This window comes from Passer domesticus, unplaced genomic scaffold, assembly GCF_036417665.1.
Source record: "Passer domesticus isolate bPasDom1 unplaced genomic scaffold, bPasDom1.hap1 HAP1_SCAFFOLD_44, whole genome shotgun sequence".
NCBI classification, from domain to species: Eukaryota; Metazoa; Chordata; class Aves; order Passeriformes; family Passeridae; genus Passer; species Passer domesticus.
This window is the reverse complement of record NW_026990160.1, coordinates 1,160,153-1,177,254: the sequence shown is the minus strand read 5'-3', so window position 1 is coordinate 1,177,254 and position 17,102 is coordinate 1,160,153. Positions and strand designations below refer to the sequence as shown.

The 17,102-nt window shown below is 51.6% G+C and overlaps 2 protein-coding genes and 1 long non-coding RNA gene across 3 annotated transcripts; 1 reads left to right on the top strand and 2 right to left on the bottom strand.

The window, feature by feature from the left end:
- LOC135292697 (uncharacterized) lies at window positions 1-3,350 on the bottom strand. The gene is made up of 9 exons (XM_064406802.1): window positions 3,208-3,350; window positions 3,048-3,119; window positions 2,860-2,961; window positions 2,315-2,431; window positions 1,925-1,996; window positions 1,765-1,836; window positions 1,576-1,677; window positions 1,022-1,128; window positions 1-57 (listed from the first exon to the last, which is right to left on the bottom strand). Exons 1-9 carry the CDS (start codon window positions 3,242-3,244, stop codon window positions 1-3), a joined length of 738 nt encoding a protein of 245 aa, XP_064262872.1. The 5' UTR covers window positions 3,245-3,350.
- Window positions 3,351-3,931: 581 nt separating this feature from the next.
- On the bottom strand, window positions 3,932-12,290 carry LOC135292733 (uncharacterized). The gene is made up of 5 exons (XR_010354907.1): window positions 12,066-12,290; window positions 4,944-5,015; window positions 4,671-4,742; window positions 4,482-4,583; window positions 3,932-4,039 (listed from the first exon to the last, which is right to left on the bottom strand). It is a non-coding gene; the product is annotated as an uncharacterized LOC135292733 (long non-coding RNA).
- A 235-nt stretch (window positions 12,291-12,525) lies between these two features.
- LOC135292750 (uncharacterized) lies at window positions 12,526-15,292 on the top strand. The gene is made up of 7 exons (XM_064406844.1): window positions 12,526-12,622; window positions 12,985-13,056; window positions 13,144-13,215; window positions 13,302-13,400; window positions 13,836-13,943; window positions 14,112-14,183; window positions 14,821-15,292. The coding sequence occupies exons 1-7, from the start codon at window positions 12,526-12,528 to the stop codon at window positions 15,021-15,023; spliced, it is 723 nt and encodes a 240-aa protein (XP_064262914.1). The 3' UTR covers window positions 15,024-15,292.
- Window positions 15,293-17,102: the final 1,810 nt, after the last annotated feature.

The window sequence follows — 17,102 nt, the reverse complement described above, 5'->3', positions numbered from 1 at the left end:
TCAGCCCCGGGGCACAGCCCTGGACCCGGCCCCTTCCCTCTCTGCTCTTCTCTTTGACTGCACAGAGTACACAGAAGGACACACCGGCACAGCACACGGGAGGAGGACTGAAAGATCAATGCTCCTTCCTCCCACTGACAGTGATCCTGTGGGATCCCTCAGGGATCCAGAAGGGAGCAGGGAAAGATTCTCAGAATCCTTCAGCCCTTACATAATGTTAAGGGAAATGGTTTATAAATGAGCTTTTGTTGCATTGATCCTGATTATTCACTCAGGAAAGGCAGAATGAAAACTTGCCTCCAGCATCCCCCAGGAACTTCAAACCATCCTTCATCAGGACTTCCTGAAAACCCATGTCACGATTCCAGTCTAAAAGGGAGCAGAGATCACAACCATATCTGTGGCATGCTGGGAACCCCTAATGCTACAGGGAAAAGGGCACAGCAAGGGGGTCGGGTAAGGCTATGGGACCCAGATGTGAATGGACATGGCCAAAGCTGCACAGGGGCCTGGGGAGCTCTGGGCTGGCTCCTGGTCACTCTCCACACTCTTTCCCTGCCCTCAGCAACATCCCTGGGAGGGGCGGCTGGAGCACCACAGGGCCCCGGGGCTCTCTCCCTCAAACTCACAGAAAATCCTCCCTAAAGCCCTGGGGAAAACTGCAGCAGGCAGTGCCACAGCTATCCCTCCCTCCTACACTCCCTCCTGCCCTCCTTCTGCTGGGACAGCTCCCAGATCCCAAGGGCAAACAGCCAGGCCCTCTCAGGACACACTGGAGCGTTGCTCTCCCCCTCTGTCCTTTCCCCACCGTGGGCACCCCATGCAGTCACTGCCAGGTTTCAGGACATGTCTCCCATGGAGGGACCCCAGCAGGGCTGCTCAGGACCTGAGTGCCCTGAGCCTGCTCGGGATAATTCCCCTGGGCTGTGCCGCTCTAGTCCAGGCTGTGCCCGCACTGCCAAGCAGCAGAGAGGGCAGCTCAAGCCTCAGCTGGGCTCAGGCCCAGAAGCAAAGCAATTACCTCCTGTGTCTGTGCCTGCATGACCTCCCTTCCTGCAGCAGAGGTTGCCACGAAGCCCCTGCTTCCTCCGGGAAATGCTTCTTTCTCCACAGGCTCTCCTTTCATTTCTGGAGAATGGAAAAGAGACAGCTGGATCAGATGGAAACATTCCTCACTGGGAATGGGGAAGGTGAAGCATCACTTGTGAAAGGAATGGATAAGGATCAGAAAACAACCAGGATTTTGGGACAACCCAAGGCTGCTTCCTTCCTCAAACAGCCCCGACATCTGATCTGCCTGGACATCAGGAAATTGCAGGGGATCTGAGGGTGGGCATGGACTGTGGTGCAATTGGGGTTGCCTGTCAGCTGATGCCAAATGCCTTCCTGCAGAGGCTGGGCAGAAGCTGCAGCCAGGCCAGGCTGGGAAACCGCCCTGCAGGGCGTGAAAGCAGCAGTGGGGCAGCGAGGCTGCCATGGATCCCTTCCTGCTGTGTCGGGCACAGCGTGTCCAGATGTGCAGCCAAAGCCCCTGGCTGCTGAGTCCCAGGGGAACCATGAGGGAAATGCACCCACCTTGTCTTCTCTGCAGACATTCCTTCAGCATTTGCCACAGGATTTCTAATGGGTCCTGGAATTTCTTGCCTGCCATGTCTTTGGTCTCTCCTGTCGGAGGACCTTAAGAGAAAGTAGTTCCATTTCCCAGGAATGGACCCCACAAAAGCAGGGCTCAGCCTGTGGGGTCAGCAGGGACACACTACTCACTCCTGTGATGGGAGCTGGGCTTTTGTGCATCATCCAAGGTAGGAGTTGGTGAAGTCGTCCCTGCAGACACATCTGGAACACAACAGCCAGAGAAGCTTCTGTCACCTGGTCCTGACCAGTCAGTCAAACATTACGCCTTGGTGGGACAGTGAGAACATACCTGCACAATGCTCAGAGGGCTTCACAACTTCAGAGCGCCAGGCTAATGGAGAATCCTTCCCAGCATCCCAGTCTGGAAGCAAACCAAGATGAGAACTGTTTCCATGTGTGCCAGGGCTGGCTCTGGCCCTGGGCTGGCAGCAGGGCTCCCGCTCGGGACTGCTCCTGTGCCTTGGACCTCTGGGCACTCAGGGCCAGCTCCGCAGCAGCTGCAGTGCGAGAGACGTTGCTGCACCAGTCCCGTTTCCCCGGGGCTCTGAACGAGCTCCAGAGGCCTGGAAGCCGAGGCGCCTCCAGCTGTGGCTGCTGCCGGGCCGGGCAAGGGCAGGCCCTGGGGGAAGAGCTGCTGCCACACAGCCCCGGCCAGGGCTGAGCCCGGCACAGCAATTACCTGCTGTGCCTGTGCCCGTGTCTGCCATCGCCTTCCTGCCTGCAGCAGGGGCTGGCACCGAAGATGGAGTGCTTCCTTCAAGAAATGCCACCTTCCACTGAAGCACTATGTCCATCTCTTGGCAAAGGAAGGGAGACACCTGCATCAGATGGAGCTGTTCCCAATTGGGTGGTGGCATCAGAGGTAATGTTTGTGAAATTGATGGAGCAGGAAAATGGCCAGATTACAGTGGCATGATGTGAGCACTTCCACCTCCAAACAGCCACCCTTTTCCTAATCTGCAGGGCTGGATATAGTGGGGGATCTCAGGGTGTGTTACAGTTTGGGCTGCCTGCCAGCTGATGCCAAATGCCTTCCTGCAGAGGCTGGGCAGAAGCTGCAGCCAGGCCAGGCTGGGAAACAGCCCTGTAGGGCGTGAAAGCAGCAGCGGGGCAGCGAGGCTGCCATGGATCCCTTCCCGCTGTGCCGGGCACGGAGTGTCCAGATGTGCAGCCAAAGCCCCCGGCTGCTGAGTCCCAGGGGCAGCATGAGGGAAATGCACCCACCTTGTCTTGTCTGCAGGAGTTCCTTCAGCTCTTGCCTCATCTCTTTGGGTGACTCCAGGAATATCTTGTCTGTTCTGTCTTGGATCTTCCCTGTTGGAGTACCTTAGAGAAAAATATTTCCATTTCCCGGAATGGATCCCACAAAAGCAAGGCTCAGCCTGTGGGGTCAGCAGGGACACACTACTCACCACTGTGATGGGAGCTGGGCTTGAGTGCAGCATCCCAGGTAGGAGCTGGAGAAGTCCTCCCTGTAGACACATCTGTAACACAACAGCCACAGAAGCTTCTGTCACCTGGTTCCTGCCCACTTGTCTACAATTCTTCCTTGGTGGCACACTGAGAACATACCTGCAGGAGGCTCCAAGGGCTTCAAAACTTTATTCATCCAAGCTGATGGAGAAGCCTTCCCAGACACCTCATCGAGAACGGAGCACAGATGAGAACACTTTCCAGGGTGTGCTGGGATCCCCTTCTGCCACAGGGAACTGGGCACAGCAAGGGGGTCGGCTAAGGCCGTGGGAGCCAGATGTGAATGGACATGGCCAAAGGTGCCCAGGGGCCTGGGGAGCTCTGGGCTGGCTCCTGATCACTCTCCACACTCTTTCCCTGCGCTCAGCAACATCCCTGGGAGGGGTGGCTGGAGCAGCGCAGGGCCCTGGGGTTCTCTCCCTCAGACACAGAGGAAATCCTCTCTAAAACCCCGGGGAAAACTGCAGCAGGCAGTGACACAAGTATCCATCCTGCCCTGTGTCCCTCCTGTCCTCCTTCTGCTGGGACAGCTCCCACAGCCCAAGGGCAAACAGCCAGGCCCTCTCAGGACACACTGGAGCCTTGCTCTCCCCCTGTGTCCTTTCCCCACCGTGGGCACCCCATGCAGTCACTGCCAGGTTTCAGGACATGTCTCCCAAGGAGGGACCCCAGCAGGACTGCTCAGGACCCGAGTGCCCTGAGCCTGCTCGGGATAATTCCCCTGGGCTGTGCCGCTCTAGTCCAGGCTGTGCCCGCACTGCCAAGCAGCAGAGAGGGCAGCTCAAGCCTCAGCCGGGCTCAGGTCCAGAGGCACAGCAATTACCTCCTGGGCCTATGCCTGGCATTGCCTCCCTTCCTGCAGCAGAGGCTGGCATGGAACCACTGCTTCCTCTGGGAAACGCCGCCTTATGCCCAGCCTCTGCATCCACTTCTGCAGAAAGGAAGAGGGACAGCTGGATCAGGTGGGGTAGTTCCCCACTGGGGAGGTGAGGCCTTCAGGAGGGAATGCTTGTCAAAGACATGGCTAAGAATCAGGAAATCCCTATAAACATTTTGGGAAGGCCAGGGCCCTCCCTTCTCCAAACTGGTGCCCTTTCTGTTCTACCCGGCGACTGGAAAATTGCAGGGGATCTCAGTCCCACGGTACAGTTGGGGCACCCTATCAGCTGATGCCAAATTCCATCCTGCAGAGGCTGGGGAGGAATTGCAGCCAGGCCAGGCTGGGAAACAGCCCTGCAGGGCGTGAAAGCAGCAGCGGGGCAGCGAGGCTGCCATGGGTCCCTTCCTGCTGTGCCGGGCACGGCGTGTCCAGATGTGCAGCCAAAGCCCCCAGATGCTGAGACCCAGGGGAAGCATGAGGGAAATGCACCCACCTTCTCCTGCCTGCTGCATTTCCTTCAGCATTTGCCTCATGTTTTCGGATGGCTCATGGGGTTTCTGGTGTCCTGTAGCTTTGTTCTTTCCCCTCGGAGGACCTTAGAGCAACAGAATTCCATTTCCCAGGAACAGATCCCACAAAAGCAGAGCTCAACTTGTGTGATCAGCAGGGACACACTACTCACCTCTGCAATGGTTGCCAGGCTTCTGTGTAGGAATCAGCAAAGGAGCTGGAGAAGTCCTCCCTGCAGACACACCTGTAACTCAACAGCCACAGAAGCTTCTGCCATCTCTGCTGATCTGCACGGGCACCACTGAGCCGCAGCAGTGGTGAGGGGATCGCGCAGGGCGAGGGCACACACGTGCATGGTTCTGTGCTGGCACCTGCAGCACTGTCCCCCTGGCCCAGCTTTGGGCTCTGAGCTGGCAGCTCTCCCAGGGGAAAGGCCTTGACCTACCCTCAGCATCTCCCACAGCCTCAGTCCTGGACGTGGCTTGGGAAGCTGCACCACCTTCACCAGCAGGTTCAGCTGCAAAGAAAGGCAGGACAGAAGACCTGTAAATCCACCAGCAGAAACACCAGCCAAACCTCACTAAAAAGTCACCACTACTCCTTGAAGTAAAATAGACTGATGCATGTTAATACCTAAGCTTGTAAGCTGTAAAACCCATTGGTATGAGAAGTAAAATATTTTATTTTAAACTGTATTATCCATGAGGTTGTTTTAAGTGAACTGAATATTTAAGGTGTGATATGCAAATTTATTTCAAAAAATAAAATATTTTAGTGCTTTTGTTATAACAGACAAAATTAATAGAAGTAAAAGCTAATGAAACACTGTAAAGAATATATTAGAACAATAATATGATTCGTGAAAAATCGGAAAAAAATTAAGTATATAAGTTACAAACCAGATTTAAGTTCCAAGAAACACTAAAAGTAACATTAAATCAGATAGGATATAACAAAAGCCGTTAGATATTTAATAAGGATCAAATTAAAATAAAGGAAAAAAGCCAAGTATAGCTGAAAGAAAGAGAAGTGTACAGACTAATTACAACTTTAGAGCTAAAATGTCAAAGAAATAAAATTATAATAATTAGAAATAAGCAGATGCTATCCTAAATCCTGAAAAACAATTTAAAAGGCTCTTATAAATCTTATGAAGTAAATACTGATAATGAGACGAATGACACCAGTGACTAGATCCCAAGGTGTAAGCTCTGCTAGCAAGAAGATACACATCTTGGCCCTTTGGCTGCAACCCAAAGGGGCTTTGAGAGAGCTAGAGTGTTAAAACTGCAGAGGATTATTGTCACTGTATCAGTCATCCAAGCCCAAAAAGAATGAGCCATATGCACACTCCCAAGTTAGTGTAGTACGCTATAATTTTAACAAATTCAGAAGGTGCACTATGAGTAGTAAAAGACACTGGAATAAAGAAAATGTGAAATAGAGCAAAAAGAATAAAATGGCAAAATTTGTAAGCAATATATTAAAACTTTTTGTTCTGGAAGAGCTAGAGAAGAAATAAATCCTGAGAGTAGAATAAAGCAAATTGCTCAAGAATTAGAAAACAAGAACATGAGACAGTTATAAAGACACATTTTAGCAGGCAACATAAGAAAACATGAAAAACTTATTTTACAAATATTACCAGCCTTAAACGACTATGGAGTCAAAATATATCTAAAGTACAATAAGCACATGCATTGATATAAAAAAATATAATTGACAATCCAAAGAAAAGAAATTAAAGATTTAGAATAATCTACCTTATGAGAAGAGCTGTTAATTTTATACCCTGACTAGTAGTATGAAAGTGTAGTTGTTAAGTTTTATAAATACTAAACATAAAATTAGAAAATAAGTAAGCTTTGTCAAAGTGTATCCTAAAAGTACAAATTTAATAAATTAATAGAGAAAGGGAGGGATTCTGATAGATTGTATGCACAAATTCATGCTGAGACTACAGTAATCTCGCCTAATGAAAATCCTAGCATAACAAAGGAGGGTTCAGGGCAATCAACATGCACCAAAATCCTAGCCTGAATATTCGTCCCCAGAAATGCTGATTCCAGAAGATTATTTCTCTGACCAAACCTCAGCAATGTGCATTCAATTTGCATCATCTATAAGATAAATGTGTGCCTCCTAGAATGCATATTGCAGGAGATTTTCCTCTAACAAAGTGAATTTTTTACCAGTTTTGGGGAAACTCTCAGCAAGAGCTGCAGCAAGAAAGGAAAAAAATACATGAATATGCAAAAAGGATAAAAACAACCATAAGAAAGCAGAAAAACTGCTGCCCTCCACACCGCTTGGAGCTTGGAAATGGACAAAAAAGACTTTGAGAGAGCTGTCCCTTCGTGATGCACAGGGGAGAGAAATGCCCCACCTGTCTCACCTGACGCTGTCAGCCTGGTTCAGGGCCAAATCTGATATTTGCTTCTAGATTTTCTACGACTGAATTTTAATTATGGAATAAATTCTCCGTATTAATCAGAAAAAGCTAATTCATTTAAAACATCCGGGACTCCTGGAACCCTCATCAGGGACCCCAAAATATCCCTTTGTGCCTCTTCAGGTCCAGGCCCAGATGATCCCCCAGAAGGAAATGTGCCCTCAGCCCAGGGACGCTCAGCATGGGCTCCCCCATCCCCTCGGGGCCCCGCCGCTGGGCACAGCAGCCCCTGCCTGGCTCCTGCCTGCCCACACCGTGGCCATCCATGGCTGCTCCTGGGCATGGAGCTCAGGCAGTGCTGCTGCCGGGTGGGCTTTGCTGGTGCTACCACCAGGACAATCTGGTCACAGCTGCATCTCTCTACTGCAACAGAAGAGATGATTTGGGAAGTGCTGTGCTGCCCCATTTCTTCAGCCCCACTAGCTGCCCACACCCACAGTGGCACTGGGCCACCCCCAGAAAACTGTCGAATCTGGGCTGTGGCTGCAGGGCACAGCTGCTCTACAGCACAGGTGGACTGCCTTGGGGGTAGGACTGCCCTGAGGGTAGGGACAAGGAACAGGGTGAGGTCTGCTCTATGTTTTCCTAAGGTGATTACTCTACAGACCATCAGGGCCAGGCCAACACTGCATTAAAAGCATACACCAACTTACAAACTTGGCAGGGTCCCAGGGCAGGATACAATCTTTAGCCAATTGGGAGAAACTGAGGGTGGAACACCAGGCAGGGAATACAAGGTTTAAACCAATTGGGGATTACAGGGGAGGGGAAGAACTTAAACAAACCAATGGGGTTCCGAAGGATACAAAATTGATAGGGAAGTTTCTAGAGCAAGGGGCAGGCTTGGAGAGGGACTGACATGCAATGGGAGGAGGAACAGTGAACAAAAGGGCAGGTCTTTGGGGAGATGGACAAGTGGGGCAAAACCAACATCACAGGGGGGAAAGGAGCAACCCATTGCTAATAAAATATGCTATAACAATAGAAAATAAGGGGAGGGGTATAAAACTGACTGCTAGGACTGAATTACAGTCAAAAATTTTGTTATATTTCTCCAATTACTGTATCATGAAAGAAAACCAAGCAAATTAAATGTTGCAGCAATTTTAATGAAGTAGCTGAAAAGTATATGAAATTGAATCCACTCAAAATATTGACAATATAATTTGGTTATGATAAGGGATAATTTGGTTCTTATAATAGCGCATAAGGAAAAATAACCGTGCGGGGTACACGGGGGGTACGGAGGGCAGGGCTTGACCCCTGTCCCCTCACATACAAATTGCCAAGCCTAAAATTCTTCTTTTTACACTGTACATCATCACCATCTCTTCCCATTTTCAATTTGTCACACTTGTATCTCCACCTTCATTATCACTTTTACCACGCATGCTCCACCGTTTTTTAGGTGGTTGCACTGTTCTTTGGGGTCATCTCTGATGAAGGCCTCTCCTCTTCCTCGATGTCCTTTGATTCACCTTTTGGATTACACATGCGCACCAAGCTGGTATAATGTAAACCAAAGCTAATATCATACAAGCCAATACTATGTTCTAGCATCAAAGCAATAAATCTCCTATAATTAACATTTTCCTGGATGTCCAACCAAACTTTCCTCTCTTCTAACTAAATTCAGTAATACTTATCTCTTGCTTCTTCCTGTTCTGAACATCTGCAGGAGAAGGGGGGGAGCCCCTCCTCTCCCTTTCTTCCTTGGCATTACACCTTCTAACGGTTTTACTGTTTCCAAATATTAATTATTATATCAATATTGATTACTTTACAATTTTATCAGCAGGAATCACACCTATTTATTACAACATGAACTGCAATGGAGAAGCTCTGAGTCAAGGCTCGGATGAGCTCTTCAAATAATTTCCTGGCAGAAACAGATAGCCAAACTTGCCCTTATCCCATGCAAACAGAGGGTTCCAAAAATAGCAACACCTTCCGAGGCCCTTCTGGGCATTGGGAACACGTGTTGTGGTGCCGGCTGCATCTGTGGGAGCAATGGGGAGCGTGAGCCCATGCTGTGCTGCACTGCTGAGCTGGCAGCACGGTGGATACGGGCAGGACGTTCTCTGTTTCCCCCAGAGCTGGGGCCTGCAGGCACCTTGCCGGCCCTTGGCACAGGCTGTGCCAGCCAACAAAGCCCAGCAGGCCGGGAGGAGAGCCCGGGGGCAGCGCAGCTGCTTGGGCAGTGGCTGCTGCCAGGGACACGGGCCAAAGCCATCCCTGAGCAGCCACTGCCACCCCTGGCCCTCCCTGCCCCGTCACAGCTCCCCCAGCCCCAGGGGACAGGCTGTCAAAAAGTCCACAGCCAGCAAAGAGATTGTCCCAGGAATTGTGTGCTGCTTTTCCTTCCTGCAGTTGGTCCCAGAAACATCCATCAGACTGCTGTAAATGCCCACACATGGTCTGATCAACCCCTATGCTTTTCCAGTCTGCTCTCTGAAATTCTGCAACAAATCCACCAATAAATTCCAGGTTACCTCTGTTTATTGCACACTACAGTTTCCTTCATTTTTTCCGAATAGCTGGAAGTTTCTATATATAGCAATGCCCTTGAGGATCTCTGATTCTTTTCAGTATTTTTTTTTTCTATTCAGACATATGAAACAGCCTTATTGGTTTTTATTTTGGCAGGTCTGTTTTTTTCTTAGCATGATGGTTTATGTGATGGGAATGTGCCCTTTTTGTTCACTAAAAACAGGAGAGAGCATAAGGTTGTGATGGGAATGTGACCTTCTTGTTCACTGAAAACAGGAGGAAACATAATGTAAATAAGTAACCGCCAACTAGCATGCGATAACATATGAGACTAAACATTGCTGAGCTAATCAAAATACAAGTTGTTCCCAGTCCCAGGTTCCCAGAGAGGGGGGCGCCGAGGAAAAGTACCAGAGGCCCTATTCGACGACCACCAGGAGGCAGAAAGAGACCCTCTAACAACCGGGCGGACATGCGCGGAGAAGCACCGGAAATGCGACGGGGCTAAGAAAGCGGGAGGGTACAAAAGGGGGAACGGAACAATTTTCGGCGCGGCAGTTGGTGGAGCGAGGACTCCCCTGCCGCCCAGCGCTGCGATTTGCTTTCTCTTTTCTGTATTAATAAATTGGCTATATAATTGACCCGACTGGCCCATTGCGCTCATTTTATAACAGTTTACTTATTACCTATATGTAAACTTGTTATTATTTATGGTTATTCATTCCCCAAGTAATTATTTTCACAATCTGTCATTCACTTCCTAGTCAATGTTCCATACATGAACAACTTGGACTCTCTTTTTATAGGAATATAAAGATCTCAGAAAGCTGAATTTTTTATTTTGATGACACTCTTTCTGCCCACTCCCACCTATAACGGTGATTCCTTTTGAAACATATCTGAGGACATGTGGAGTTTTTGGGAAATGCTTAGCTTAACCTGGGTATTGGATTATTATTTTCAGTGCTATAAACCTACATTGCTTCAAGGTTCACACCACGGTCCTGATTTGTGGCTCACTGCATGGATGACTGTCTGAATTAAAACAATGTTTGTGAGGCAGCTGAAGAGCTTAGACCTCAGAGATTAAAATTCCTAGGAGGAGGAGGAGAAAGAAGAAAGGATAAAATCCAGATTCAAAGGGTTTTTTCTTACTTCTAGTATGCCAGAAGTATGGTAGACTACACCTGTCTTCGGATGTCATTTACTTACAGAACAACTCTCTACAGTGCCAGATTCCAGGAGAAATGTCTCAACACTTTGCCTCCCAATGCATCAGCTTTAATTCTAGTGAGAGATAGCCTTAATTACAGTCCAATTAGAGCAAATCAACAAAGCAGTCTTGCCATTGTGTGAGTGGCAAGAGGAATTTGCTTGTGAACACATGAATATGTCCCACACAGTAACGAACAAAATTTGCCTTGACTTGGAAGAAAGTAGACAAGGAGCAATGCAGTATTTGGGTTTTATCCAGGGATAAATGTGGCAAGAAGCTGTAACAACTTAACCTGTTTTACAGAACACAAGTACTGATACGGCCAATAATGAACCCACATGAAGGGATCTTCAGGACATTCCTTTATTTCTCTAACCAGGAATGGGCAGCAAAATGCTGGCATTTATCTGAACTGGAAGCCGTGTTGCTCTCCTTTTTCTCCTTGAGCACACTGTTATTTGCAGACTTCACTGCCCAGCCCATCAATCCTCTCGTGGCCAATTGCTAAATGGCACAAGTACCAAAATACAGGTGCCAGCATAATCAGCCCAGCACTAATGCAGCACTGCTTTGATGGTGCACAGGAGCACAGAATGGCTTGGGTTGGAAGGGACATTTAAAGGCCATCTAGTCCCAATGGCCTGCAGTGAGCAGGGACACCTTGAACTAGGTCAGGTTGCTCTGAGCAGGAGTTTGAATGTCTGCAGGGATGGATGTCCAGCTCTCTGGGCAACCTGTGCCAGGTTTTCATAACAAACAGTGTAAAAAATGTGTTTCTTTCATCTAGTCTGAATTTACCATCTTTTAGATTAAAACCATTCCCCCTCGGTTTGGTCACAAAAGACTCTACTAAAAATTCTGTCCCATCTCTTTACGAGCCCCCAGAAGGCCCTGAAAGGCAGCAATCAGGTGTCCCTGGAGTCTTCTCTCTTCCAGGCTGAACACTGTCAGCTCTCCCAGCCTGTCTCCAAAGCAGAAGGGCTCCAGCCCTCAGAGCATTTTGCCCCTCCTCTGGACTAGATCCAACATGTCCATGTCCTTCCTGCCTTGGGGACCCAGAGCAGGATGCAGTACTCTGTCGTGGTAGAGACCGAGACACTACAAAGCAACACACTCCATTTCCAGAAGGCTTCAAACCCTGTTTTTATTCTAGCCTGCATGCTTTTTCTGCATTCTTACAAAGCTCTTATGTTTACACTTTATTCATTGGTCACAAGAGACAAGCAAAATGCTCATTGGAATAGGGAGTTGCAGGTTTCTCTTATTTATCTTTCTTTCTTGGTTTTCATGTCAAAAACATTGGTAGGAAATTCTTTCAGGGGTAAACATGGATCTTGTTATCAAACTTCTTGATGGCTCACAGAAATCACTATAAAACCCCTTCCAGAGTACTCCCAGTAGGGTCTTACCTGAGCAGAGAGGTGGAATCACCTCCTTCAACCTGCTGGGCACTCTCCTTTGGAAGCACATGGCTGGCTCATCTCCAGCCTCTCATCTGGCTGCAACATCAAGTCCTTCTCGGCAGGGCTGCTCTGCATCTCTTCATGCCCCAACCAGTGAGATCAGCTGAGGTGGGACTGTGTCACAGCCCTTGGGCAGAGCAGCTGGGCAGGATGAGCTCCCTTCCGAAGAAGGCAGATCCAGCTCCAAAAACAATTCCACCCTGGCCTTGAGGTCACAGAAGGCTCTGAGATCACAGAGGCGCCAGAGCCCCGTGGTTGCACAGCAGCACAGGGAGCCAGCAGTCAGTCCCTGAGCACAACTGTTGCGGCTGCAGCAGCGGTGGCAGCAGCGGTGCTGACATTGGGACAGCGGTGTCGGGACAGCAGTGGCAGCAAGAGCTGCGGGACTGGCAGAGGGCAAGGCACCATGGCCCTTGCTCTGCGCCTCTTCCTCCTGCTCCTCCTGGCCGTGGCCCTGTCTACCAGGGCTGCCCAGGCTGCTCCACTCCAAGCGCGGCGAGCAGGTGAGCCGGCAGCCTGGCTGCCCTTTCCCGGGACAGCGCTCCCTGCTCCCCGGGAAGCGCTGGGGATGGTTTTGCCCAGGGCTTTAGGGAGGGTTTCCTGTGTGGGAGTGAGAGAGCCCCCATGGTCCCTGGGCTCCTCCAGCCACCCATCCAGGGATGTTGCACAGGGCCTGCAAAGAGGGTGGAGAGTGACCAGAGCCAGTCCAGAGCTCCCCAGGCCCCTGTGCAGCTTTGGCCTTGTCCACTGACATCTGGCAGCCAAGGCCTTACCCGACCCCCTTACAGTGCCCAGTTCTCTAAGGGAGAGGGGAATCCCAGCACACCATGGAAATGGGTCTGATCAGATCTGTGCTCCCCTCTAGATGAGCATACTAGGAAGGCTTCTTCAGCAGCTTGGCTTAATGAAGATTTCCAGGCTCTTAACCCTCCAGCAGGTATGTTGTCAATGTTGCTAAAATAATAATCATTGAGAACCTGGCAGGAAGCAGGTGACAGGAGCTTCTGTGGCTGTTGAATTACAGGTGTGTCTGCAGGAAAGACTTTTCAGGCTCCTTTCCTGGTTGCTGCACACAAGCCCCGCTCCCATGGCAGGGGTGAGTAGTGTGTGCCTGCTGACCCCACAGGCTGAGCCCTGGTTCTGTGGGATCCATTCACCTGAAATGCAAATGCTTTTCTTAAGGTCCTCCGAGAGGGAGGAACAAACCTAGAGGAGACAGCAAGTCCCTGGAGGCATCCAAACAGATGGACAGGATCTGGAGTGACCTGGAGAGACAACGTGGTGGGTGCATTTCCCTCATGCTTCCCCTGGGACTCAGCAGCCAGGGGCTTTGGCTGCACATCTGGACACGCCGTGCCCGGCACAGCGGGAAGGGATCCATGGCAGCCTCGCTGCCCCATGCTGCTGCTGCTGCTTTGACGCGCTGCAGGGCTGTTTCCCAGTCTGGCCTGGCTGCAGCTTCTGCCCAGCCTCTGCAGGAAGGCATTTGGCATCAGCTGCCAGGGAGCCCAAACTGCACCATGGCCCACCCTGAGATCCCCTGCACTTTCCCAGTCTGTGAGCGCATCTGGAGGGGCAGCTCTTTGGAGGAGGCAGGGCCCTGGTCTTTCTCCTTAATCTTATCCATTACTTAGACAAGCATTGCCTCCTGAGGATGCCACATTCCCATTGGGAAACAACCCCACCTAATTCACCTGTCCTTTTTCCTTTCTGCAGACATGGAAGGAGAGCCTGTGCTGAAGGCTGAGTTTCCCAGAGGAAGCAGTGGCTCCATGGTAGCCTCTGCTGCAGGAAGGGAGGCGATGCCAGGCACAGGCCCAGGAGGTAATTGCTGTGCCTCTGGGCCTGAGCCCTGCTGAGGCTTCAGCTGCCCTCTCTGCTGCTTGGCAGTGCAGGCACACAGCATTACCTGACCCCCTTGCAGTGCTCGGTTCCCTATACAAGGGGATCCCAGCACAGCATGGAACAGTTCCCATCTCTGCTCCTTTCTAGATTGGGAACGTGACTTCCATCACTGGGAAACGCTGTTAAAGCACAGTTTAAGGATGTTGGAGCTTGGTGATGGTAGGTTTTCAGCAACACTTTGCTAACATAGCAATCATTGTCCAAGTGTAATCATTGTCCAGAGTAATATTCCTCTGTCATTTCCCTTGAGATCCTCTGAAGTTTGATGGATTGTGGAAATCCTAGCCTCCAAATTTCTACTCTTGTACCCTACAGTGATCCCACAGGATTGCTGGCAGTGGGAGGAAGGAGCATTTATCTGTCCATCTTCCTCCCGTGTGCAACGCCAGTGTGTCCTTCCATGTGCTCTGTGCAGCCAGGGAGAAGAGCAGAGAGGGAAGGGGCCGGGCCCAGGGCTGTGCCCCGGGGCTGAGCCTTTGGCAGCTCCTTTGCCAGCCCCAAGGAGCCTGAGCTGCTCCTGCTGCCACTGCCAAGCCCTGGCCCTGCCCGGGTCTGGGTTTAGAGCTGCTGGCAGCTCCAGGGAGTCCTTTCTGCCCACACAGCCCCCCAAGGGGCCCCTTCCATCCCAGTGTGGGGCCACTGCAGGCACGAGGTCCCCCTGCTCCTGAGTGGGAGGCAGAGCTGAGGGAGTGCTTTGGAGGGCACCAATCACCCAAGTGCCCTCACTGCCACTCAGGCCTGAAGGAGAATCTTCAGCAGGGTCACAGCAGCTCTTCTGTCCTGCCGTTCTTTGCAGCTAACCCGGTTGGTGAAAGTGATCTGGCTTCCCAACCCACGTTCAGGATTGAGTCTCTGGGCCATGCTGAGGGTAGGTCAAGACCTTTCCCCTGGAAGAGTTGCCAGCTCAAGAGCCCAAAGCTTGGCCACAGAGGCAGCGCTGCAGGTGCCAGCACAGAACCATGCACGTGTGTCCTCTTGCCCTGCACGATCCCCTCATGATTTCTGCTCATCACTGGCAGCTGTCTGGGGAAGGGAGGGCCCTGGCCCAGACACAAAAGCCCAGATACTTTGTAAATCATTTCCCAATTTTTGATAAGCATGCTGCCTTGAAGATGCCAGCAAAGGAATGGGGAATGGTTCCATCTGATCCAACTGTCCTTTTTTGTTTCTCAAGTGATGGACCAAAAGGCAGGGCTGAAGGAGGTGTTTCCCCAAGGAAGCAGGGGCTCATTGGCAGCCCCTGCTGCAGGGAGGAAGGCAATGACAGACACGGGCACAGGCACAGCAGGTAATTGCTGTGCCGGGCTCAGCCCTGGCTGGGGCTGTGTGGCAGCAGCTCTTCCCCCAGGGCCTGCCCTTGCCCGGCCCGGCAGCAGCCAAAGCTGGAGGCGCCTCGGCTTCCAGGCCTCTGGAGCTGGTTCAGAGCCCTGGGGAAACGGGACTGGTGCAGCAACGTCCCTGGCGCTGCAGCTGCTGCGGAGCTGGCCCTGAGTGCCCAGAGGCCCAAGGCACAGGAGCAGCCCCGAGCGGGAGCCCTGCCGCCAGCCCAGGGCCAGAGCCAGCCCTGGCTCCCGACTGGGCAGGGGCTGCGCTGGGTCCTGACAGGGCCTGAGCCTGTCCCCTGGGGCTGGGGGAGCTGTCATGGGGCAGGGAGGGCCAGGGCTGGCAGTGGCTGCTCAGGGATGGCTTTGGCCCCTGTCCCTGGCAGCAGCCACTGCCCAAGCAGCTGCGCTGCCCCCGGGCTCTCCTCCCGACCTGCTGGGCTTTGTTGGCTGGCACAGCCTGTGCCAAGGGCCGGCAAGGTGCCTGCAGGCCCCAGCTCTGGGGGAAACAGAGAACGTCCTGCCCGTATCCACCATGCTGCCAGCTCAGCAGTGCAGCACAGCACGGGCTCACGCTCCCCATTTCTCCCACAGATGTAGCCAGCACCACAACACGTGTTCCCGATGCCCAGAAGGGCCTCAGAAGGGGCTTCTATATTGGAACAGGCTGCTGGGCAGGCTTAATGGCAGGCCTGCTGTTTTTGGACCTTATTCTCATGTTGTGCTGTGTCAAAATCTGGTGTAACTGGAAGAAGAAATGGTGAGTGGTCATCTTTCCCTGAAAGAGATTCTTTTGAAAGTCTAATGTAGACAGGAACCATTCCCAATGAGGCTGCATTGGAGCTGTGGCCAGTCCATGGTTCTCCAAACAACTCTGCTGAGGGTTCTGCTGCTGCCCAGTGCTTCCAGTGGCCTCTCAATTGCTGGGCCTTGTCCTGCGGGCCCCGCTGGGGCTGCAGCCAGTGCTGGCTCCCACTGAGGCTGCCTGGCCAAGAGCAGCCCCAGGGGCACGGGGCAGAGGCAGAGGGAGGTGGGGAGGAGAAAGAGCAGGGCCGAGATTGTCCTTGAAAGGCAGAGGCGCTTTGGGGCCCGCTCCTGGCCAGGGACCCTGCCCAGAGCCGTGCCCTGCTGGCCGGGGCCTTGAGGGGCAGCTGTCCAGTGGGGCCCAGCTGTGCCAGCAGCTCCAGCCGTGCTGGGGAGCCTTGCCAGCTCTGGGCCCTGCTGTGCACGAGGGTCCCTGTGTGCCACTGGCAGCTGGGGCCTCAGACACCTCCTCTCTCCACAGGAGCACCTCTGGAACTTCCCTAGTCCAGCCATATACCTCAGTCATGGGGAACTTGGCCTGTCATCATGCATCTCCGTGCCAGTATCCGTTGTCCCTTCCACAGGTGTATTACCAGCTCATAGCTGGAAGTATGCTACAACCACTGCCTAGAACAGATCCGTCTCTCCCTGAAGGGACTGGCCTAGCTGCCCATCCAGGACAGGAGGTGCAGCCCTCTAGCCAGGGAATGGATTATTCGAAAAGTTATATTTACTTGTAAAAATTTTAGATGTTTATTAAAAACCTTATTAGAAATATAACAGGACACTGAATAAAGACAATGTTACTGTGCCGGGAGTAGAGGATTTTTCCCACCACATTCTCATCCACACAATGGAGGTCTCACCTTTTAACTCTTTTGCCCTTCTTAAAGTTCTGTCCATCGACTCCTTCTTTGATGCCCAGTGCTGGAGTTTACTTCCTTACATCTCG